General features: G+C 43.4%; 1 protein-coding gene and 1 long non-coding RNA gene across 3 annotated transcripts in view; one reads left to right on the forward strand and one right to left on the reverse strand.

The window, feature by feature from the left end:
• The window catches only part of BICDL1 (BICD family like cargo adaptor 1), a 68,829-nt gene that overhangs the window by 34,204 nt on the left and 10,960 nt on the right, over window positions 1-23,665 (forward strand). The window contains exons 3-10 of one of the 2 annotated variants that reach the window (XR_005288955.2): window positions 6,060-6,176; window positions 7,434-7,445; window positions 9,385-9,531; window positions 12,522-12,701; window positions 13,460-13,678; window positions 15,093-15,236; window positions 20,736-20,866; window positions 23,268-23,388. Coding sequence is in view for 1 of the 2 variants with exons in the window: in XM_038372677.2 (XP_038228605.1) it covers window positions 6,060-6,176; window positions 9,385-9,531; window positions 12,522-12,701; window positions 13,460-13,678; window positions 15,093-15,236; window positions 20,736-20,866; window positions 23,268-23,388 (1,059 nt within the window). In the remaining variant the exon portion in view is untranslated. The remainder of the gene's footprint in view (window positions 1-6,059; window positions 6,177-7,433; window positions 7,446-9,384; window positions 9,532-12,521; window positions 12,702-13,459; window positions 13,679-15,092; window positions 15,237-20,735; window positions 20,867-23,267; window positions 23,389-23,665) is intronic. The other variant, XM_038372677.2, reaches the window with a different exon arrangement.
• Window positions 1-23,665, reverse strand: part of LOC119843463 — a 31,158-nt gene that overhangs the window by 6,625 nt on the left and 868 nt on the right. The window contains exons 2-8 of the long non-coding RNA XR_006275861.1: window positions 23,014-23,543; window positions 12,487-12,680; window positions 9,399-9,498; window positions 4,609-4,853; window positions 4,235-4,365; window positions 3,702-3,812; window positions 3,104-3,174 (exon numbers count right to left, since the gene is read on the reverse strand). This is a non-coding gene — a long non-coding RNA (uncharacterized LOC119843463). The remainder of the gene's footprint in view (window positions 1-3,103; window positions 3,175-3,701; window positions 3,813-4,234; window positions 4,366-4,608; window positions 4,854-9,398; window positions 9,499-12,486; window positions 12,681-23,013; window positions 23,544-23,665) is intronic.

The following is a 23,665-nucleotide window of genomic DNA, read 5'->3' on the forward strand; positions in this document are numbered from 1 at the left end:
CTGTTTTAAAAACTGTTCTCTCTTCAGTTGGGGGTGGGGTGAGGAGGAGCTTTTTCAGATTTTACTTGCCAGTCAGTTTCTTAAAGGTTATGGGCTAAGTTTTCTAAAACAGCCTCTGAATTTGTGTTTGCACTTCTTGGCACACAGCTATTCGCAAGTGAAAATAATATACTTTTGACATCCACCTATTCAGTTTGCAAGCACAGACATATTAGCACCTACAGTTCAGATAGATAGAGGTCAACAGTCTGTTTGCAGGCGCAAATTTAAACACTGTGTAAAAATGCTTTTGAAAGCTTGGGCCATCTAATGGCTTTCCTTTTGTTTTCTGATTAATGCATGTTAAGATCTAGAATAGCGTTTACCTTAAACGTAGAAATTGCATCTCTGCACTTTAAGGGTGAAAATGTTAGAATTCATTTCCCATCCTTCACAACTCTGCCTTGGTTGTCACACATTAAATGTGCCCCAAATAACTCTGGTGTGTTCTCCCTTTTATTATTTATGTTAAAGAAATGGATGTCAAATCATTTTAAGCTTCCAGCAGTCCTGCATTTTGGGCCTCTCATTGTGACCCACTTTTAGGCATAGGTACATTTTAAGAGAGAGGATAGAAGTCATATTTTTGAATCTGGATGGCCAGTCTCTCAGATAGACTTCAGCCTAAGATACTTCCTTCAGTACTGACTTTGAGAATAGAGGCTGGATTCCCCTGGGTTCCAGTTGCCAGCTAGGAGCTTGGAGCCTCTCTCTTTCTGAAGAAGTATTTCATGTTTCTGCCCACACTAATATCTGTTCCTCATTTAAAAATAAATACTCTTGAAGACATTTGGAAGTTGCTATGTCCTCAGCTAGTCAGTAGGGTACATCAACACAGCAATAAAAGCACAGCTTTTGTGCTCATGGGACTCAGGCTCTGGGGCTAAAAATAGCAGTGTAGATGTTCAGGCTTGGGCTGGAGCCTCAGGCTCTGAAACCTTGTGGGAGGGTCTCAGAGCCCAGGCTCAGCCCAAATATCTACACTGCGGTTTTTAGCCCCATAGCCTAAGCCCCGCTAGACTAAGTTGCTTGACCTGGGCTCTGAGACTCACTGCCATGAGGATTTTTTATTGCAGTAGAGATACCCTAAATTTAGGTAAATAGATAGATATTTATAGAGATACCCTAAAAAGGAGTTCAAATGTTGTGTATTTCCATTAGAGTATCTTTTGGTCTATGCTCATGATTTATTTTTGGTTCTGCTATAAGGAATGTCTTTGACTTTTGGATTTTACACTAGAGAGGCCACATACAGGCTGATTTTTGCCACAGTCCATATTTAGAATTCAAAGCATGCCTGTTTGAGGAAACAGTAGTTATTTGTAGAAGCTTTAAATGTTAAAATTCCACTTATCCTGGAGTTTGAAATATTAGGTTTATGATAATCTCCTTTCCCAGATTTCTCGTTCCTTGGAAAGGTACAGATTTGCCTTCGTTGTTAGACACAGGCTCACTTTTCCACAATATAAAACACTGCACACTGATCTTTTAACAATTACCTTGACCTCTATTGACTTGGTGTGTATCATTCAGGTATTTCATTTAAAGTCAAGGCCAGATGATAAAACTGAGGAAATTTGGGATATATCTTTGACATCCTTGCAGTGAAATATAATAAACTTTCTATCTAAGGATCCCAAAGCTCTTTACAAACAATTGGTGCCAAATTCTGATCCCATTGAAATCAGCTCCCATTGACTTCAGTGAAACTAGACCTGACCTTTAATGAATTAAGCCTCTCAACCCTCCTGTGAGGTTGGTGGTACCCATTCCTATTTTACAGATAGAGTTACTGAGGCGTGGAGAAATTAAATTTCTTGCACAAGGTCACATATGAAGACTGACAATGCTGTAAAGACAATTAAAATAATCTTTAATATAGTTAAAGTATAACAGTAGTAGAGTCTTAGTCCTTTCTAATAACCAGGAATCAGTTTGCTGCCATTGAGCCCTATGTTTGATTTTCATTTTAATAGATTGGGAGCAACTAGAGTCTTAGAGCAAAATTCCACTCTGTGATTCACATTGCAGAACTGTATCCCATTTTCTGCATTTCTTTCGGGAGTGGAACATATGCATGCAGAACAAAAGCCAAACATGCAATACTGTGCACTAATTAGTTTTGGATGTCCTCCAAGCACTATAATGCTTTCTTTCTTTTCATATCTTTGTCCTCTATCTGAACTTTTAATGTCAACCTATTGTAGGTCCAAAATGGAGGTATTGATTTCAATAGAAGGAGGATTTGGGCCCTTTTTAATGCATAATTTTTTCCTCTTAAGCTAAGCTGAATGCTTGATTTATTTCCCTTTCCATTTAAACCTAAGTACAACAGGGAGGCTGGGCTTCAGACTAGGGTTGCCAACATTCTGATCGCACAAAACTGAACACTCAAGCCCAGTCCCTTCCCCGAGGCCCGATCTCCCACTCACTACATTCCCCCTCCTTCAGTGGCTCACTCTCCCCCACCCTCACTCACTTTCACTGGGCTGGGGCAGGGAGTTGGAGCGTGGGCTTAACTGCGGATGCCGTGGCTCCTAGTCAGCGGGACAGCAGGGGTGCTAAGGCAAGCTTCTTGCCTCTCCTGGCACCACGGACCGCACTGCGCCCCGGAAGCAGCCAGCAGGTCCGGCTCCTAGGCAGAGGTACAGAGGCAGTTCTGCATGCTGCTCTCCTCCACAGGCACTGCCCCCTGCAGCTCCCTTTGGCCGGGCAGTGTGGAACCGGTGCTCAGGGTGAGGGCAGCGTGCAGAGCCCCGTGGACCCCCCGCTTAGGAGCTGGACTTGCTGGCCGCCTCCGGGGCGCAGCACAGTGTCAGAACAGGTAGGGACTAGTCTGCCTTTGCTGGGCAGCATCATCAACTGGACTTCTAATCGCCTGGTCGGTGGGGCTGACCGGAGCCGCCAGGGTCCCTTTTCAATCAGGTGTTCTGGTCGAAAACTGGACACCTGGTCACCCTACTTCAGACACCTCCTGTGATGTGCATACAGTCATTTGTTAAGACATTGTTTTCATTTAACTAATCAGAAAACATTCCATACGGAGACAATAGTTGATTATTACCTGTAGTTTTTCTCAAATCTTCTTGTGTCAGTTTATACTCCACTTGTGTGCCTGCTGTAAAGTTCACAATCCTGGAAGACAAATTAACCTATGGTAATAAATTTGGGCCTACCCAGGAAATTATCCAAATAGCAATGCTCAGTGGACAAAATGAAGGTTGCTGCTTTGCATCTGGTTTCTTAGAATTCAGTTTAAAAAAATGCAGAGATTTGCCTTGCAAACTGGTCCTTGCATGTCTGTCACCTTTACAAAGAAAATTATGGATGCTTTGTAGTGTCCAAAGGAAAGGTGAAAGGCTTGGGAAGATCAAAACATTTTTTGTTTTTAATTCCCCTAGCTTCCCCCTTATTACTGATTTCCTAACCCATCCATTCTCCAATGTTGAAGTGTTTAGTGGCACAGAAAAAAATCCATCATTACGATTAAAAAGGGCATACACAAGAGCACACTAGCAAGTACTGCTGTGATATATTTTGTTGTAGTTGCATCTGTTGTTTTTAAACCTATATGAATGAATACTAGGGCCAAGAACTAAACCAAACTCCCCTTTAAATTGTAGCCACTGAAATCACACAATCCCATGAATCACGTTTCTCACCTCCTTCCTTGAACTGTAAAATTGAGTCCACCACAACCTCACTTCAATTATAGCTATCTGCTAAAGCAGAACACTTCATCCATCAGGTCTTTCAGCAAGACAACTTGTCTTCTGTTTTGAGAAAAACAAAAAACTTGGCCATTTTCCATGTAGATTTCAGGCTAAACCATCACTCATCAAATAATATTCCATATTACGTTTTTAAAAATAATAATAAGTTATAAAAGATTCCTGGTTGTGATGACATCTGCATAGCTGAATGGCACAGAGATTTGTTTCTCGCTTACAAAAATCACTTGCTGGAAATCAAACATCATTTTCTAGGAAACAGCATGGCGAAGGGACACATGCCAAAACATTTTTGATTGCATTTCAAATGTTTACAAGTTCATGATGTAAAGGTAATTAAAATGTGTGGACTTCTGAGGTCTCTAGTGGGTCTACCCAAACCAGCTGGGTGTATTGCGACAATCTCTTTCTCTCTTAGCTGAATTACTTTTTGCTGCATTATTTCTTCTTCTCTGTATTAGTACCAGGTTATTTGTCTGTATATTTCATCATCCTACAGCTAGACTAGGCTCTTCAACATCAAGTTCTATGCATATCTCCTGAAACACTGTTGGTCCTGGAGTTCTGAGTGCTTGCATAACTTGGGTGTGGGTACCTGCATACACAGACACAAAACCATGTCAGCTGATATCCATAGATAATCAGACTCAGTTAATGTTGAATTAATTATCTCTATGCACAACTTGAGTTTACTTTGCTTAATACTACCGTTGGCCCTCAGATAATATCATCATAATATATTGCTCTTTTAAAGCCCCATGCTACGTAGCACCAATTGTACTTATTAGTCTCTTCAATTCCTTTTGACATCAGTGGAAGTTGAGTGTGTCATACTCACAGAAAAAGACCTTTATAACATCCTTCATCTGAGGAGAATGGTTGTCTTATATGTATACAGTGTTTCATGTTGAAGTATTCCAAAGCATCTTTACAAGGTTAATGAATCATATGCAAAACCTGCAATTCATTGACCCTGTTTAGGGTTAATCTGATAATTGATCAAGATGCTGAGAACATTCCATCTGCTTCTTAAGGATATCTTTCATATCACTATGTTTTTGTTGTAGTAGATACATGCTGCATCTGTAACAACAATGGTTAAAAAAGACAAATAAAATGGGGGATTTGTAGTGTCCTTCAGAAGTGACAATTGAAGCAAGAGCCAGACACACAATATATTGGCACAGGGTAGGATGGAAGCTAAAAATCAATTAGTAGCCCACAGAGCCTTTTTTATTGACAGATATAGGCATGACCTTTGGATGCTATGGTTCTTATTAACAGGGACCAGGGAGTGGCTTCTTTGAATTAGGTTTGACATACAGGGAGGCAAAAAATCCTGAGAGAACCAATTAAACTATCTTTTTCTGATTTACCACCATTTTTTCCCAACCTGGAAAAAGTGGCTTTGCTCTAATTCCTTGTTTATGATTTTAATAGGCTATGCAAGTTCAGGGATCATTTTGAACTTCTGAGTGGCAGTAGGGCTGTTCTGTGGCTATTACTACAGCTGAAAGTCTGCAGTAGTCTCTGAGGAATGGCTAGTAAAATGTTCTGGAACTATTCTCAAGCCTCATCACACCAACCTGGTAGCCATCTTTGCTGACAAAATCAAAGGGAAGAACATAACAAAACCTATTTAGAGATGCCCCTGGAGCATCTCCGCCTTTAACAGGCCACAGATCTAAGGCAAGGATTATTAGAACCATACAAGTAGAGAGATGGCCCAGGGCTTAGAGTGGGATGCCAGAGATCACTTTAAATCTTTTAATGAAAAGACAAGATTGACCCAGAGAAATCAACTTCCGGCTACCCTCACTGTCAGGTTATTCCTCTCCTTGTGCCATATATAAATAGATGCAAATGAGGTAAATTTGGTCTGCTAATGCTGAGACTCAGCATAAGCCCCTGGATGCTGTAGGAGTAGTACAAAGTGAACTGTAGGAAAGCTGGGGGCTGTGTTCTTTGGTTGTCCCCATCCTTGAGATGCTTGCTAAATTGCAGTGGCTCTAGGAGGCTGTGTGGGATGAATTCTGCACTGATTTATAACCCTACGCAACTCAAGTGTCTTCAGCAGCTTTGTATGGGGGGTTAGCCAGCTCATAGTGTGCTTCCCCTTTTCAGAATTTTTGGTGATTCCAGACTTTGTTGGGAAATCACATTAATTTAGTGGTTTCCCTTCAGATTTATAAAATCCACCTTGGGTGGAAGAAGCTAACCACTTTCCGGATTTTTTCCTGCCCCGTGTTTCTCATTTCGGGATAATTGTGTATGGCCTCCTATTTGTAGGCATCAGAGGTGGAGAGACAACTCTCAATGCAGGTCCATACCCTTCGAGAGGACTTCCGGGAGAAGAACTCATCAACCAGTCAACATATAGTACGACTCGAAAGTCTCCAGGCTGAGGTGAGTGGCCTTCTGATCATGGTGGTTTAAGGTTTGATACATCTCTTAAGGACTCAGTGGTATTTTAATCTTATGTAATGGACCTCTCTGAACTAGGTAAACAAAACCAAATGCCTAATGGTGATAGTTTGTGCCCGCAAAATAGTTTGTGCTAGCTAACGGGCCGAAGGAGCAAATTAATTAAATTGGCCACCTGTGTTTCCCTCTTAACTGATGCTCCTCATTCACACCAACAGGTCTCCTGTATATAAGTAGCAGAGTTGTCCCCTGTTTTGAAAATAGCCTGAGTTACTGTACCCAAGTGTGACACAGTGAATGAAGTAATACTTTTTATTGGACTAACTTCAGGGGAGACAGTGAGGTGGATCTCTTAGGAGCCAAAATGTGGGTATGTTCAGGTCACCTGAAGAAGAGCTCTGTGTAAGCTCAAAAGCATGTCTCTCTCACCCACAGAAGTGGGTCCAATAGAAGATATTACCTCACCCACCTTGTTTCTCTAATATCCTGGGACTGACACAGCTACAACAACACTGCATATACAAAAGTGTGTTAGTCACATAAAGGCCCTTAAGTTTACCCTCTTTAAGGTGGTGACTGTCATACAGGCACTGTTACTGTCACGAAAGAATGTTTTGGAAGAAGCATGGCTCTCTAAGAGCTCCATGGAAGATGTTCCCTGGCATTCAACTCAGAGTATGGATAATGTTCTAAAGGCAGGGGCGTATGCAGGCAGCTGGAAAGCACAGCTCCTCCTTCCTGACTGGCACAGTGAAAGCGCCCCATCCTGTTTCAGTTTGTTTTAGCTCCTGTCTAAAGGATAATCCTGTCAGGAAGATGTAAAGCAGGGCAGACGATGAGAGGGATCTTTTAGAGACAAAATGTGGGTATGTTCCAGTGGGCCACATCCAAACACACTCTCCACTTCTGAGGAGGGTGCTGTTCTGAATGGCTGAGAAGAAAGCAGAAATCCTCTCCTGCATTTGAGATGTGTGTGGAAACATGAGGACATCTTTTATTCTTATTTTTGCTCTGGATATCTTGGCCAGTATGTTGTTTGTTTCCTTTTCCTTCTGTGATTTGGGGAGGATAGGAGATTTGAATATGAAGGACCTGGCGCAGTGGGAGAAAACCCTATTGTACAATCCTACTACTTTTTAACTGATTAGAAGAGTTTTTCCTAAATTTCTGCTTCTCTTCCCCTCCCTACCCACTCTTTTCCTTTTCCCTTCCTGTCCTCTTCCCCTTGGTGTGGAGCAGCAGGTCCTTGAAGTAAGTACAGATGCTTTGATTGAGTTTTGAATGCATGTCTGTTACCATCACTGTGCATGCCCCACCTTTTAAGGTCCTTCCTGTCTTGTGCTTTCAGCCCATTTTCCCCGCCCCTTGCCTTGACCCAAGGCCTGCAGGACAGTTGTGGGTTTTTTTTACAGTTATTCACAGGGTGTTCATTACTGAGCTTTATAACAAGTACTAATGTAAAATGCAGTCCTTCCGTTTGTTCTGTGTTTATCTCTGTTGCATCCCTTCTCTCCATTACATTGAAGTCAAGCTTGTAGGGGAAGAGACTTCTCAGCAATCATTACTCATATAAGAATAATGTCCTAATATGTACAGGAGGTGTTCTATAAATAGAGAAATGCAGATATACAAAATTGACACAATATTCCTTCATCTTTCCAAACACTTGACTCCCCTGGACGAATACAGCATTCCTCATTTATCCAGGACAGCTGACTGTCTAGTTAATCTGTGTCCAGGCACCATCTGTACACTAGGTACATAACCGTAAACATAGGGCCTGGAAGGTAGCCAGATGGAAGAATATCAGAGACAGCCTGGAGGACAGTTAGCAACTAACATGGGTGTATTGGAGAAGACCTAGAGAACAGTAAGGCAGGGGGGATTAGAGGAGAGAAGGCAACCATAGAATGGCTAGACCAATATCCGAGATGGTTTACCATCTAGGGCATGTGTTAATGGGGGCTCGGAGTGCATCCAGAACAGGTGGGAGGGCAACCTGGAGAGAACCAACAGGTTAATCAAGGAGCTGCAAAGGAGATTTGAAGAGACCTTTGCGAATATTCCTCAAGTGTCGGAGAGGTCTGAAAGGACCTGGGATATTATTGGGGAGCAGCTAACAGAGTGGGTATCAGATAGGCATAGGGAACATGAGTTGCTGGACCAAGTCATCTGAGATGGTGTAGGAACTGACCAGGAAGTACTGGGAGCATCAAAACACTGTGAGCATAGCTGAAGAACAGCTGATGGTATTGGACAGCATACAAAACATATCCCCAGCACTTGGATATCCTGGTGGTGGGCACTGTAGAAGAACCTGGATAGATAGCTTGATGGGAAAATGTATTCTCTTTCCTGGTTAAACAAACAGTGGCCTTTATTAGTGCTGATTCATCCTATATGCAGCTTCTTGCTAAGTGAATGGACTTGGCACATTGCAGCAAGTGCAGGTGATGAGGGACACTGGACAACTGAAAGGCATGAATCTGTTTTAAACCAAGTAATTGTTGGGGGGATATCAGTAATTGTTGCAAAAAACCATTAGTCTGTTTTTTAAAGCATAAAATTATATCATGGTGAGAAATCATCTAACTAAACATACAGCAAAGAACAAGGTGCACAATCCCTACCACCCACAAAGGGCATAGCAAGAAACACAAATACACACACACAAACCCCTACTTCTCCTGGGGATTCCAGTAAGTGGCCATGTAGAAATGCAGGAGGGTTCCCTTCCTGGGAACTCCAACATTTGCTCACATCAGGAACAGAATTGTAATAAAGCTGGACTGAGTAACTAGCTTTTCACATTCTTGCAAATTTTATAGTCTGGACTAATCCTTAGGAGGGTGGGTAGGGCAGGGTCATGTTTTACTGTAGCTCTTAGGAAATTCCAAGGTACACAGTGGTTTCTTTTCTCCCCTTCCCTCCCTCTACGTTTGCCTGGCAACGCACATTCCAGCGTCTCAGGAGCTGCACTCCCACTCTGCTCCACAGAGTTTTCTGGTGGGAGGCGTTTTCTTTCAGCCTCTTCCTAAGCTCTGAGGGTATGTAAAGAGGCATCATCTCTCTCTCGTACAGGTGCAGACACAGACAGACTCTGGTTCCTGCTGCTTTTCTCTTTCCACATTGTGGAAAAAAGAAAAATCCCAAAGCCTGAAGCACAACTCGAGCTCTCTTTCCCTTTCAGATTAAGATGCTTACCGATAGGAAGCGGGAGCTGGAGTGTCGCCTTAGTGCCATGATGGAGGAAAACGATCTGCTTCAGGGAACCGTGGAGGAACTGCAGGACCGAGTGCTGGTCCTGGAAAGACAAAGCCATGATAAGGATCTTCAGGTGAGGAGAACGGGAGCTGGAGATGCTCAAATGAAAGAGCAAATGGAACATTGAAAGCTAAGAAGGGATAAAGGAGGGGTTCTGGGATAGGACCTACAGTTAAGAGAATGGGAATTAGGAGATAAGAGACCAAAGGGAAGAATAAAATGACTCTTATGATCTCAGAGGAACAACAGAGTGGCTAGCGCCTAGATATGACCTGCGGAGAATGGGAACTCTCACAGAGGAGACTAAAGGAAGAAAAAATGAACTATTAGAACAAGGAATGAGAACATTTAATCAAGGAAAACTGGTACTTCAGTGGAGGATATGGAGGTTGAGGAACCTGGTTACATTTCTGCTGATTTCTTACTGGGACTGACTCCAGTAAGGTCCTCTTATGGTTATTTTGGACAGAGGTCCAGAGGATGGTAGCCACCCTCAGATCTGTCACTATTCAAAAGGTGTGCAAAACATGCCCATTGAGTTCTCAACATCTCTTAGTAAACATTACTCGTGGAACGATGTTGAACAAGTTGCTATGTCAGTGATATAGGCCCTGTTTCTGGGTGGTGAGTGATATTTTATGGTTTCTTTTCTCAATTCACCCTACCCACTGAAGGTTTGTGGCTATACCGGCTATTTTATTCTTTGGCAATTAGCTCCCTGTATTTTCTACCAGTCTGTGGAATATAAGAATATAGCAACTGCTACACAAACAGACTGATAGTCCATCTAGCCTGGTATTTTCTGTTGGACCTTAGCTGCTCCTTCAGCAGGAAGTGCAAAATCCCCTATAATACACCTAACTAGAATCCTGTTCTACCATAGTAGATGAGGGAAAGAATTTCTTCCTGAACTCAGGGTCAACAATCCTGGAAAGTGAAAGTTTCTCACTCTGCCCTACTACTGTTCTTCAGTCTGGGCTTGGAGGAACTCCATCCAGGGAGTTCAGTCTCCACTGACCCATTCGGTCCTTGACCTCTCTGATGTGAGACTGCCATTTTGGGGGCCAGTTAATTCGAGCTGTGATAGTGGGTTTGTGATTTGGACACCCATCCACTGGGAACTGAATTGAGACCCACCAATTCATTTTATGCAGATGAAAGTCATTACAATCTGAGCACTGCTCAATAATCTGCTACCAGCTGGTGTGGATTTGAACTGGTGACCTAGAGGTGAAAGACTCTTTCTGCCATTACTAACACTCTGAGCTGTCCATTTCACCAGCCTCTATAATTTTATTCGAATTAATGTAATTTATTCATAGATAAAAGTCTAACCAGATTTTGAAATTTACTAAGCTATGTGCCTCAATTTGCACAAGTAAGTTTCATGGAGTAATTATACATTGCATTAAAATATTTCCTTTATTAATTTATTTTTCCCCTTTTTAATTTCAGCAAGTGCCGTCTAGTTCTCATGTGATGGGAGAGCGTTAAATAGGAGCTCCCAACTGCTTTTTTTGTAGTATACAGTATTTATAAAAATATTCCCTATCAGAACTCTTCTCCTTTCCAAACTACTACTCCTAGTCTTTTTTTCATCTCGCCACATCTGGACCCTGCCCCCACCACATTATGCCTCTAACTAATTTTTTTGTCATCCTCTGGACCTTTTCTGCTGTCTTTCTTAAGATGAGGGAACCATTGCAGAATGCACTATTCAAGGTGACGACTTACCATCATTGTATCATAGTATTTTTTTCATACTTCCCTCTATCCCCTACTTAATACAGGCTAACATTTTTCCTTTTTTGAACACCCCGTTGTACACTAAGCCATCCATAATGATAGCCTTTAAGGAAAAAGATCGAGGTATCACTAATTCAGAAGCTGCCAGTGTAAACAGATGGATTAAACTGTTCTTTTTAATGTTCATTACCTCCTGTGCACTTGTGTCCACTGAATTTCTGTCTGCCTGTTATTTGTGTAGAAAGTGATTGCACCCAATACTGGGGTTTACTGCTTTGACTTTGTACTAGCTGTGTAACAAGAGACCTAATATATTTGTTACTTTCTGTTTATATCACTTACCAGTATATTGTCACATATATTTTTGTAACTAATTCTTTACTCAGTTGTGTACCCTCTCACTACAGATATGCCCTGATTTAAATGCCTTGAGGGATAACTGAAACATTCAGATAACTGGAGTTTCAAATTAGTGAAATGTTTCTCTGTGAATTTTAGATGCGGTGGATATGTGAATCTTGGTTAATTGGGGTTTGAATGACCAGGGTTTAACTATATCTCTTTGAAACATAAATGGTTGTTTCAGAGTAGCAGCCGTGTTAGTCTGTATTCGCAAAAAGAAAAGGAGTACTTGTGGCACCTTAGAGACTAACAAATTTATGGAAAAAACAGAGGGGAGATTGATATACACACACAGAGAACATGAAACAATGGGTTTATCATACACACTGTAAGGAGAGTGTTCACTTAAGATAAGCCATCACCAGCAGCAGGGGGGGAAAGGAGGAAAACCTTTCATGGTGACAAGCAAGGTAGGCTAATTCCAGCAGTTAACAAGAATATCTGAGGAACAGTGGGGGGTGGGGTGGGGGGGGAGAAATAACATGGGGAAATAGTTTTACTCTAAGGTGCCACAAGTACTCCTTTTCTTTTTATAAATGGTTGAGTGATTTTTTTTTTTAATTCAGTTGTTGCTATGTTGTCTAATTACCTAATTTTTCCTTAACTCCTTCTGGAATTCTTCATAATGCATCTTAGCCTTAACTAACCTGGTGATTTTGAGTCTTCAGCATATTTTAGATCCCAGCCCATGTCTAGTTCTAGCTGAGAGTAAAGTTTTGGTAATAATGTCTTAGACTGTTTAAACTTTAGAAATTAGACAAGCCAGCAAAGACCGTTCCTCCACATGCATCTTTTCCTCCCACAAAAGCCCGTCTTTTCAGGGCTCCCACCAAGGTCTTTCATGAGCTGAGAGATTCATCTAGTCCTCAGTCATATTCACCTAGTTTTGTTTTTTCCTTTGATTTCCTTTGGAAGCTGCATCAAAGTCAGCTGGAGCTCCAGGAGGTGCGGCTGTCCTGTCGGCAGCTCCAGGGAAAGGTAGAAGAGCTTAGCGAGGAGAGAAGTCTCCAAAGTTTCAACACAACCAGCACATCCCTGCTATCTGAGATTGAGCAGAGCATGGAGGCAGAAGAGCTGGAACAAGAGAGAGAACAGGTATGATCATTCTTGCACACTGGGGAAGCATATGAACCTTTGTAAATGTGCACCATATGAACACACATGTAAACATGTTCACGGCTATTAGCTGGAAAGCATGGCAGACTAGTGCAAACGGCAATCACACACCACATTCCATAAAGCTGCTATTGATATCAGTTAAGAAACCTACAGGCACAGCCTATTGCAAACCACACCGTAGTCATCCAACACTTTTTTTTCATCTGATATAGTAGTGCATTAATACACATTTATATGCTTGTGTGAACTTACCTAGGGGTACAGAACCACACCAGTTAGGAAAGAGCGAAAGGGCTGCACTGTTAATACATATTGTAAAGTACATTTAAAATCCATGTGCGCATGCACACAGATGAAAAGAGCAAGGGCTGCACAAGTCCTGGCTGTTCAAGGAGACAATGTGATCCAGTGGACATGGCACTGGGCTGTAAGTCAGGAAATCTGGGTTGTGTCTCAATCTCTTATGCTGACTCACCATGTATCATTAGGCAAACCAAGTAACCTCTCTGTGTCAGTTTCCCTATGTATGCAATGCAGGTAATGATACTTTGAGACCTCTAGATGAAAAGCACTAGATAAGTACTTGTTGTTTTTCATTAATATTACATTTAGGATACGGTGCATCAAAGGACTTTTCTAGCTAATGGGGCATGGTCACATTCTGGAAGTCTACAAACAATAGAATCTCATGGGTCCCTAAAGCCATGGACTAATATAATGCTGTCTTGTTCCAGCTGAGACTGCAGCTCTGGGAGGCCTATTGCCAAGTCAGGTATCTCTGCTCTCATCTCAGAGGAAACGACAGCGCAGACTCTGCAGTCTCCACAGACTCCTCCATGGATGAGTCTTCAGAAACCTCATCAGCCAAAGATGTTCCCGCTGGCAGCCTACGTGCCGGTCTCAATGAGCTGAAGAGGCTCATACAAAGTGTTCTGGATGGCACAGACTCCCCGGTAGGTAGTTGGACACAGAGAAGGATTTTTGGTGTCAGTGTTGGTGCTAGGCAAGGAAGAGTTTGGGTTATTTTAGATCCTTAATTCTGTGGGCTTTCAGAATTCTTTTGTGGCCTTGAAGATGGTACATCAGGGTACACAACCCATTTCCAGCAATCTCATATATCACAAGTAGGCCAGTATTTAGACATGCCAACCCAAGGGATTTAAGCTTATGACCTCAAAAGGTATCAAGGTTCTGTTCAGATACTCATCCAAATCTCTCTAGTCTAGAAATCACTCTGGAAAACTCATGAGATCAGGCTTTCTTGCAAGAGTTCTAGTTAGTGTTAGTTTCAGCCAACTTGAAAATATTGCAAAGTTTCTCATGGTATTTTGTTCTTACACCTTCATTTCTGATTGAAGTCTCCCAACCCTGTTTTAAATTGCAATGATATAAAGAGATCAGTGAATGAAAATCAAGGTAAGAGTTATCATGAGAATTGGGGTCCCTGTAGAGTATAGACACAAACACTCCTGTGATAAGCCACCAGAGGTGGCCCCTATGCATGGAAGAGGGAATGTGCTACAGCAGAATAGCACCCACTGTTTGCCTTGGAGTACTGAGGATAGAAGCAGAACTCAGAAACTTAACGTAATAGGTGATTGAATGGAATCATGCTGGAGGAGACCTGCAGATCCTCTTTGGAGGACTGGGACAACCTCCATGACAGAGTAAAATAGTGGGGAAATGTGTAGCCTTTCAGAAAGACTCAAAAATCACATCTTGGCCCTCCATTTGCTTCATCCTCAAGACTTGTGTGTTCCCCACGAGGAAATAGCCAACCTGAAGGCAGCTCCATTCTGGAGTGGCACATCCAGAAATAAGCCAGCAGGCTATGTGTATTTGCAGACCTCAGACATGAATGGGAACCCTGACCCAACCAGTTCAATGCCTGTAGGAGTTGGGATTGAATCGTAAAAGGTTGAACAAGAATACAAGATTGTATTTGTTCAAGGGAGGATGGAGATAACATATAAAGGCCTAAACATGGAAACCTGGTTAAGAACAAGTGTATGAACAGGTAAATATTGGAGCTGGGTTGTACTCGGAGATAAGGGCAGAGGATTACAAAGTGGGGAGCATGTCTATATATCTTTGTGCTAAGGTAAATCACCTGCGTGTGTTCTTTCTACCCAGGCTTAGGGGCTGTGTGTGTTCATCGTTATTGATGTATTTGTGACTGCTTGCGTTGTGAGCCCTCTGGACACTGTATAAATATATGTGAACATGTACTGTAACATCAGAGCTCTTGCAGAGTGACGTTCCCACTTTCTCTTATTCTCTTAGATCTGTCTCCATATCAGTACAAAACTAATGCAAACTGTAACTTATAAATGAAAGCTGAGCAAGATGTTTCTCTCTTGTTGCCAGAGTTCTCGGAGAAGTGATGATGATGCCTTAGAAGAACAGATCAGGCAAACAAGTGAGGACTCAAGAGCCCTGAGGGAGTTAATGGAGGGAGAAAGAGGGAAGCTGAGGCAGAGCCTGGAGGAGCTGCAGAGACTTCACAGCCAGGTGAGCAATCCATGCAGATTCCCTGGACCTTCTGAAATGCATGTCGCTTTGTAAGACAGGATTGTGGCACATTCCCACAGGGCGCTCTGCTTACGTGGAAGAGGTCGTCTAGTCATATCCTGAGAAGACATGTTGGCAACACCTTTCAGAGCCCTGTATGAGTCAATCTTTGCTAACCCAATGTTCTTCAAGTATGTCTCAGTGTGGATCCCTTTGTAGGTGTGCACATGCAAGATTGGAACTGGAGTGTCAGGAGCCATGTATGCACCCTGTGCTGCCTCATCCGAGAGCATAAAGGTGGGATGGCTGCAATCCTGTCTTGGTTCCCTCTTACTGGCCGTGGCAGCAAGGCAGAACCCAGCAAGTATCTAACCCACTAATTTGCAGCTCAATCTATAAACACTTCTTCAAAGCCTTCCCGAACTGAGGAAAAGGAAGAGGTCTCTCTCCCCAGCAGCATCCCCGGCCAAACCACTGATGCCGGAATACTGGGAAGGGCTAGATCCAGGGCTGAGCCATGTCCGTGCCTCATCTCACTACTAAATGGTCTCCACCCTTCGCTGCTAGATGCAGTGGTATCCAACGGCAACAGCTCCAGCAAAGGATGACTTTAAAACATTCCAGGAGTTCCTTATGAGGATTGCCGAGACTTTGGAGATCAAGACACTTGTCCCATAGCCACCCCATTGAGTTCCACTCTTTGCTCTCTGCCTCGCTCTTCAGGGATCCTTCTCATGAGAGCCAACTACTAACAGAAGTGGCCTCTTTCCTCTGTGGCTCCGAGATGAAACTGGTTCCACCAGATCTCAAGGCAAGAGGCTTCTACTCCCAGTATTTCCTCATTCTGAAAAAGAAAGGGGGTCTTGGTCTATCCTAGATCTGAGGAAACTCAACAAATACATATGTTGTCTTTGGTTCAGCATACTTCCATCATTCTGTCATTCTATACTTAAGACCGGTTCATGGCTCTCAACTTGTAGGATGCATACTTCTTGTAGGTCAGATGTATGGCTTTGTGGAAGTACCTAAGATTCACAGTGGGGCCCAACCATTATGAATGCAAGGTTCTGCCCTTTGGACTCTCCACAACACCAGGAATATTAGCCAAATGCTTAGCAGTGGTGGAAGAGCATTTAAGGAGGTAGGGAATCCATGTCCACCCGTACCTGGACGACTGGCTGAAGCATGTTCCAACATGAGATTTCTAAGTCTTGGAATACCTCCTTTCCCTATTCTCTTAAATGGGGCTCCTTGTGAACTATGAGAAATTGTTTCTCATGCCACTGCAGATGACTTCAGAGGAGCTTTAATTGACTCCAGATTGGCAAGAGCCTACCTCAGACAGTGCATACGTTTCTGAGACTTTTAGACTACATGTCAGTGTTCATGCACGTGCCACTTGCCAGACTTCACCTATGGCTCTTACAGTTGTGGCTGACATCTGTATACTTCCTGTCCAGACATCACAGGAAACTGTTCAGTGCCTCGGGTCGTGCAAGAGTTCAACTGGTGGCTAGACTTAGTGAACATAAGAAAAGGGGTGCTGTTTTCTGTCCTTTCCCTCATGATAATGCTTATCAAGGACACTTTAAGGACAGGCTGGGGCACCTACCTGAACCACTGGCAGATGCAAGGCACGTGGTCTTGGCATGACTTGATCACTTGAATAATATCCAAGATCATGCAGGGTTAGGATTCAACTCTCCCAGCGTTCACCTTGCTGCAATATCTGCTTGTCGCACTCCAGTACACTCATAGCTGGTCTTCGCATGCCCTACAGTATCAAAATTCCTCAAAGGCCTCCCTTGCAGGGCTTGCCTTCCAGTCAAAGACCCAACTCCCATCTGGGACCTCAATGCCATCCTTCTAAAGCTTGTGGATACCCCCTTTGAATCACTATCAGAATGCTCCGTACACCACCTTAACAACAAGCCTGTCTTCTTTCTTGTGGCTATTATCTCACCACAGAGAGTTAATGAACTCCAAGCCCTTATGGCCAGACTGCCTTACACACCCTTCCATAGGGACAAGGTGGTACTGATACTATATCCCAAGTTCATACCTACAGTGGTCTCAGAATTCTACCTAAACCAATGGATTGCTTGACTAGCCTTCTTCCCAAAACCCCCCTCAGCGCCACGAGAAAGGAAGCGCCTACTTAGACCTCTCTAGTGCTTTGTTCTATTACCTCACCAGAAGCAAGGCTTTCAGGCCATATCCAGCACATCAAAAGACTAAGCTATCTCCTCACACATGATCCACCTGCTAGCAAATGGCTGGCAAGCATCTCCCTCCAGACATCAAAGCACACTTCTCCAGAGTACAGCCAGCATCTTCCACCTGCATCAGGAACATGGTGATCTCCAAAATCTATAAGGCTACACAGAGCAACCCACTGACTTCATGCACTTAATAAGGCAGCCTAGTCGGATGCCAAATTCAGGAGAGTGGTACTTCAATCACTGTTTGACCGACACAGCTGAGACCCCTCACTCCCACCATTCAGGGAAGGTGCTAGTGGCCAGTCACCTACAGTGGGATACACGCTGACAACCTTGAGGAAGAAAGACTCACCATTCTCTAGTAACTGTGGTTCTTCAGGATGCTGTTGTTGTCAGTGCAAGTCCCACAACCCATCCTCTGTCACCACTTTTCAGAGTCCTCAGCAACACAGGAACTGAGTGGGGTCACAGCCACCCCACTCTTTATTTTCTGATATGGGAACCTGAGGCAGCACAGGGTGAATATGCTGCCCAGTGAACACTGCTATTCAAAAATAAACCCACTCTCTCACTGATCAGGCCCATGCACATCTAGAGTGGGTCCACGCTGACTGCTCAAAGCACCACAGTTTCTATAGGGTAAGTAACCACATGGGAGAAACAATCAGAAAATCTTGTTTAATGCTAAAGAAAATTGCTGGGCAGGTGAATGACTGCTCCATTCTACTCCTACCAAGTGGTATGTTTTCTCCTATACATCCCTCTGTACATCCACAGCTACTGATATCATTACAGGGACAGTGCCTTCTAACACACCTCTGGATATGTATAACAGGCATATTTACAGGGCTTGCCATGCAGTGCAATCTGTGAACAAAGGAACCAATCAATTCTTAGGTTTCAGAGTAGCAGCCGTGTTAGTCTGTATTCGCAAAAAGAAAAGGAGTATTTGTGGCACCTTAGAGGCTAACAAGCATCCAATGAAGTGAGCTGTAGCTCACGAAAGCTTATGCTCTAATAAATTTGTTAGTCTCTAAGGTGCCACAAGTACTCCTTTTCTTTTTGCGAATCAATTCTTATAGACTGTCCCATGCTGAAAGACTGTTCCAACCTCTGCTTGGAAGCTCATCTGCTTTAGATGGATGAAATAGTGTGGGCTCCCCAGCCACCTGCTCTGAACTGTGTTCCTCTCCTAGGGGGGGAAAAACACTAATGCAATGTCCTACAGCTCATTTAGACCCTCTGACCACTGCCACTTGGAGGAAGATACTGTATTGGGATTGTATAGCCCTCCCCTTCCTGGGAATAAGCATGGTGGTTCCCAATCAGGGCCAGTTGAACAAACACAAATGAGGAGCTTTCCCACTGTATGAATGGTTAATACACAGACACATCTTTGAAGGGTTCCCTAGTGCTTGTGTGGCAATCTCTCGGGGAACAGCTCTTTCGTTCTTAGGAATATACTAACACGGAGAAGATTCAAGTTAAAGCCAGTGCCTTTCCTAGGGATGAAAGAGGTGCTCCCAGCAATATTTCAGACAAAGTATTGGGTAGCTTCTTACAGTTAATTCCATTACAACCCACTACCTCACCTGTCAAAGTTGGGAGGTAATTGTCACATTCTGCTCAGCATTGGTGAGGCCTCAGCTGGAGTACTGTGTCCGGTTCTGAGTGCCACACTTTAAGAAAGATGTGGATAAAATGGAGGAGAGTCCACAGGAGAGCAACAAAAATGATAGGTAGGACAAGAAGTAATCAGCTTAATCTGCAGCCAGGGAGATTTAGGTTAGATATTTGGAAAAAAAAATCTAACTATAATGGTAGTTAAGCTCAGGAATAGTCTTCCATGGGAGGTTGTGAAATCCCCACCATTGGAAGTTTTTAAGAACAGGTCAAACAAACAACTGTCAGGGATGGTCTAAAGTTTACTTGGTTCTGCCTCAGCACATGGGGTGGACTAGATGACCCCTTGAGATCCCTTCCAGCCCTACATTTCTATGGTTCTGTATTCTTTACTGGGACACGGAGAGTCCAACGCTGTGGAGGACTTCAGCCTAGTGAACATATCTCACCCTCTCCTTCAGCCTCCCAGAAAGACTTGCCAGCCAGTACTGTATTTTCACCTGTCATCACAACTCCATCTTCAAAAGCAGTTTCTCTGTGTACATTCATCTCCCACAATCTGTCCATGCCCAGAAGCAGACCCATGGCAGATCCAGTGACAGTGGAAAAGTAAGTATAGATGTGGTGGATAACTTCTTAGCTGTCTTCGCTGGTTTAGAAAAGGGTAGTTTGTTGCATCTCAGAAAGATTTCCAAGGCGGTAGTGCAGTATGTTGGTAATGGAATTCCTGCATACAGCGGACCAAGAAACTAAATGCCTATGGAAGATTGCAGAGCTGCAATAGTCCCTTGTGATTTCATACACTGTTAATTCACTTTGGACTGGAATAAAGGGTAAATAGATTCTCAGATTATTAAATATTTTACATATATTTTAAAGTCTATTTAAAGTTCTGATGAGTGCCAGTAACTCCTTCCTTAGAGCTGAGTGGCCTTTTTCGCATCATCACTCTTGTATAGGTTTGTTTTTAACTGCTCACTGCTTCTAAAGAAAAGACAGTCAGGAAAATGTTTTTTTTTATTACTTTTTAATCTTATTGCGGAGGGGCGGGGGGCACTTGAAAATATATGAATCCAAGTGATGTCAAGGAAAGATCAGAGACTAGAGTGCCAGCTGAAAGGACATTGGATCAATAAAGGAGTCCCTTGGTGAGGAAGTAACATTTCGATAGTGAACCTTCAGTGGCTGTAATGCAGCTGAGATAGCGGGATCACAACCCATCTCCTTTATGGTGGATCATAGGGGCTGCATTGGAGCATTTAAAATGGCCTTTAACATTATCCATGGTGATCATTAAATGTAATGGAGTGGAGTCATTGCCATCTGATGGCGTTTGGTGGCCCATGTCAAGTGAGTTGGCAACGCATAGGCCTTTCAGGTAGGAGCCACCACTTCAGTTATCACTATTGTTGGCAGCCTCTGTAAAGGCAAAGGTTTGATGGGCCCGGAGATTGGAAACTCTCACCCTTACAAGGTGGTTCATTCAGATCAGAGCTGAGGCACATGTCCAGTGGAGGCCAGTTACCACTTATGCTAACTGCTCTGTGATGAGAGGACTTCTCTCTTCAAGGCTGCCAGTCAGGCGCCTTCCACCCGTACTAATTATTACCCTAGGAGGAGAAATGTTTGACAGTGCTCTTCCTGTTCCTCACAGGTGACGCTGCTGAGTGTGGAGATGACTGCACTGAAAGAGGAAAGGGACAGGCTCCGAGGGTCAGCTGAAGATAAGGAGACAAATGAACAGCTTCTGAAGGCCATCAGGGATCGAGATGAGGCCATTGCCAAGTAACTAGAATTCTATCAAAGAACAGAGAAGGGTTCGGGTTGTGGTCTCAGAATTTACCCACCAGTTTGTTCAAAGCAGACACTTTGGGGGCAGCTTTGTTGCCAGGCTGCTGCCAGTAAAGTGGTAGATCTTCCCACTTCTGAGTGCTGAGGAGTCCTGCTAAGTGCCTGTGACAGGGGTTCTGATCCTGGGAAGTTCCTGGAACCAGCAGTTCTGCTCTCATTTAAAAGAAACTCCATCAATTCTATTTTTATCAACTTGGGGGACAGATCTTTTCATCAAGCCAAGAGATGGCTTGCCCCATTTGGGAAGGGAATACAAATATTGGAACTGGTCCCTTCCTCTTCCTCCTCCTCCTCCTATTCTCTTCCAGCCTCCCTTCCAGTTCCTCTGTGTATCTCTGCTACTGCACCTTCTCTAACCTGTTCCATAGCTCTTCCATTTTGCTCTGGTGCCTCTGTGAATCTGTTACTGCAATCCTCTGGTCCTTCAGTTATGCTTCTCCTCTATCCTGTTCCTCTGCCCTTAGCCTCTGTGCTCCACCTCCTCTCTGCTCTCCGTTTCTCCTACTTTACTTTCTCTGTGCAATCATGTTACTGCATCCTGCTGTCCTTCCCCTCCCATGACTTTGATCCAGTCTTCTATGCCACGTTTTTTCATTTTTTTTTTTTTTTACCTCCCCAGTCTGCCCCTTCCCGCCCCATCTTTGCCGGCTCAGTTTTAAGGCAGCCTGAGGGAAGAACATGAAGTTCAGAACACCAGGCTCTGGAGGAAGGGAGAGAAGGGAAAAGCACTTGTATTCTGCTTACTCTAGATTAGAGGAGACTCTCTAACCTCCGGTGAAGTGAGACAAGATAGAACACAATGCAGCCCACTTCCTTACAGCAATACCTACTCCTTGCTGGGTTGGCAAGAGGAGAAAAGCACATAAAATCATGCATGTATATGAGGAGGGAAGGGAGATAAGCAAGCATACAGAATGGCTCATTTTGTTTTTTAAACTATACGATCTGTCAAGTGGTTTTTACAATGTCCCAAAAGATACCAAATCCCTTCAGAATGCCATTGTAACAGCGCCATCTGTTGGCAGAAGTAGGGAATATCCCTGCTGCTGATTGGTGCAAAAAGCTTGCTTTGACATTTAATAGCAGACTGGGTTGCCAGTTCTGCTGTCTCTATGGCAACTATGCCACTTGGGGGATGCATAAATTCTACTGTTAATATCTAGCAGTGATGGGCTGTTTTACAATAGAAGCATATTTTTCTGAAATACTCAGACCTGGGGCCTTTCACTGGAGATCTGCAGATTTTTTGCTGTTCAGGTGACCCTAGTAGTTCATATGGGACAAGCCATTAATATTTATGGTGTGTGGAACTGGGTGTGAGAGATATTACTGGAGAGAGGGTGTACAGTAACTGTGGCTGATTTGCAGACAAGGGAAGGGTGGGATGGTGCTTTAGGTGAGAGTGTTTGTGCTTGCACATACAGATATAAAGAACAGCAAAAGGCACATCCCAAGCACCAGGGTAACATCCCCTGCCAAACTTCAAAACCCTGCTCCAAAGGCTGGAGGTATTGGACCGTCTCAGTGGGGCAGTTGCAAGAATATTATTAACATGGACAAAATGTATTTCCCTCTTATCTCAGGCCATTTTTGCTGAAACTCCCTAAAACAATTCTGCCTCAGGCAGACACCCAGCATGGAAAATTTCAGACTGAACAGTTAATTTGGCAAAGTTATAAGCAACTGAGAACAGTGTTTTAATGGGAGATGTTGAGCATCATTAAGCGTAGGTGGTGCTACCACCTCTGCCTATAACATAAAAACTAATTCTCAGACCACTCTTCTGCAGAAAAGCAGGGGAAAGTTGTTATTCCAGGGCAGCGGATGAATCAGATATAGTTAATACAAATATCAGAACAAACTTGCATCTAAAATTAGCAGCCAGGATATTCCCTACCAGTTTATATTATTTCTTGGGCATATGAGCCATAGGAAATGGTTGAATAAAGACTTACAAGTATAAACTGTTTGGGCCAGGGTCTTAACACTGGACGCCTACACAACAATTTATCAGAGTATGTCCCATTTTCCATTCCCCCTCTACAGAGAAGTATTCTCCATACGATAAGGGCTCTGCTCACCTGGTGGCTTACTGAACTGGTCCCTTCTACAGGATCCATCTCCTTGTCCCAGTAGAAGCTGGAGCTAGTCACCCACTGAATATTCAGAGTCCTTTGGCAGATCTGATGCCAAGTTCCATATTCTGATTTTGTTGAATGTGCTGAATGGAGATCAGTGAACACTGGTGAGGTGGTTCTGAAGACCTGCAGGAATTTAGATAAAATTGAATTGTGCTCTGAGATTGTCCATGTCTCTCTTCTCCTCCCCCCCCCAGGAAGAATGCAGTGGAAATGGAACTAGCCAAGTGCAAGATTGACATGATGTCTCTGAACAGTCAGCTGCTGGATGCTATTCAACAGAAACTGAACCTCTCGCAGCAGCTGGAGGCATGGCAGGTAGGTGATGCCCAACATCAGTACAAAGCATTGGTGGGAAGCACTTACAGATCATTGGCTCAAGGCGAGGGGTATACTGGTTGAGGAAGTGAAAGTTCCACAGGTTGACTCATTCTTGTCTGTAAGCTCATGTCACACTTAAAGCTGGAATATATCTGGAATACAAAAATTGTGTTTCTCAAATAATAAAACACTAATGTGAAGGGCACAAGCCACTGAGAGCCCCAGGGTTAAAGCAGGGGAGTGATCTCTGGACTTGGACCCTTGCAGACAGTGG

Source organism: Dermochelys coriacea, chromosome 15, assembly GCF_009764565.3.
Source record: "Dermochelys coriacea isolate rDerCor1 chromosome 15, rDerCor1.pri.v4, whole genome shotgun sequence".
Lineage (NCBI taxonomy): Eukaryota > Metazoa > Chordata > Testudines > Dermochelyidae > Dermochelys > Dermochelys coriacea.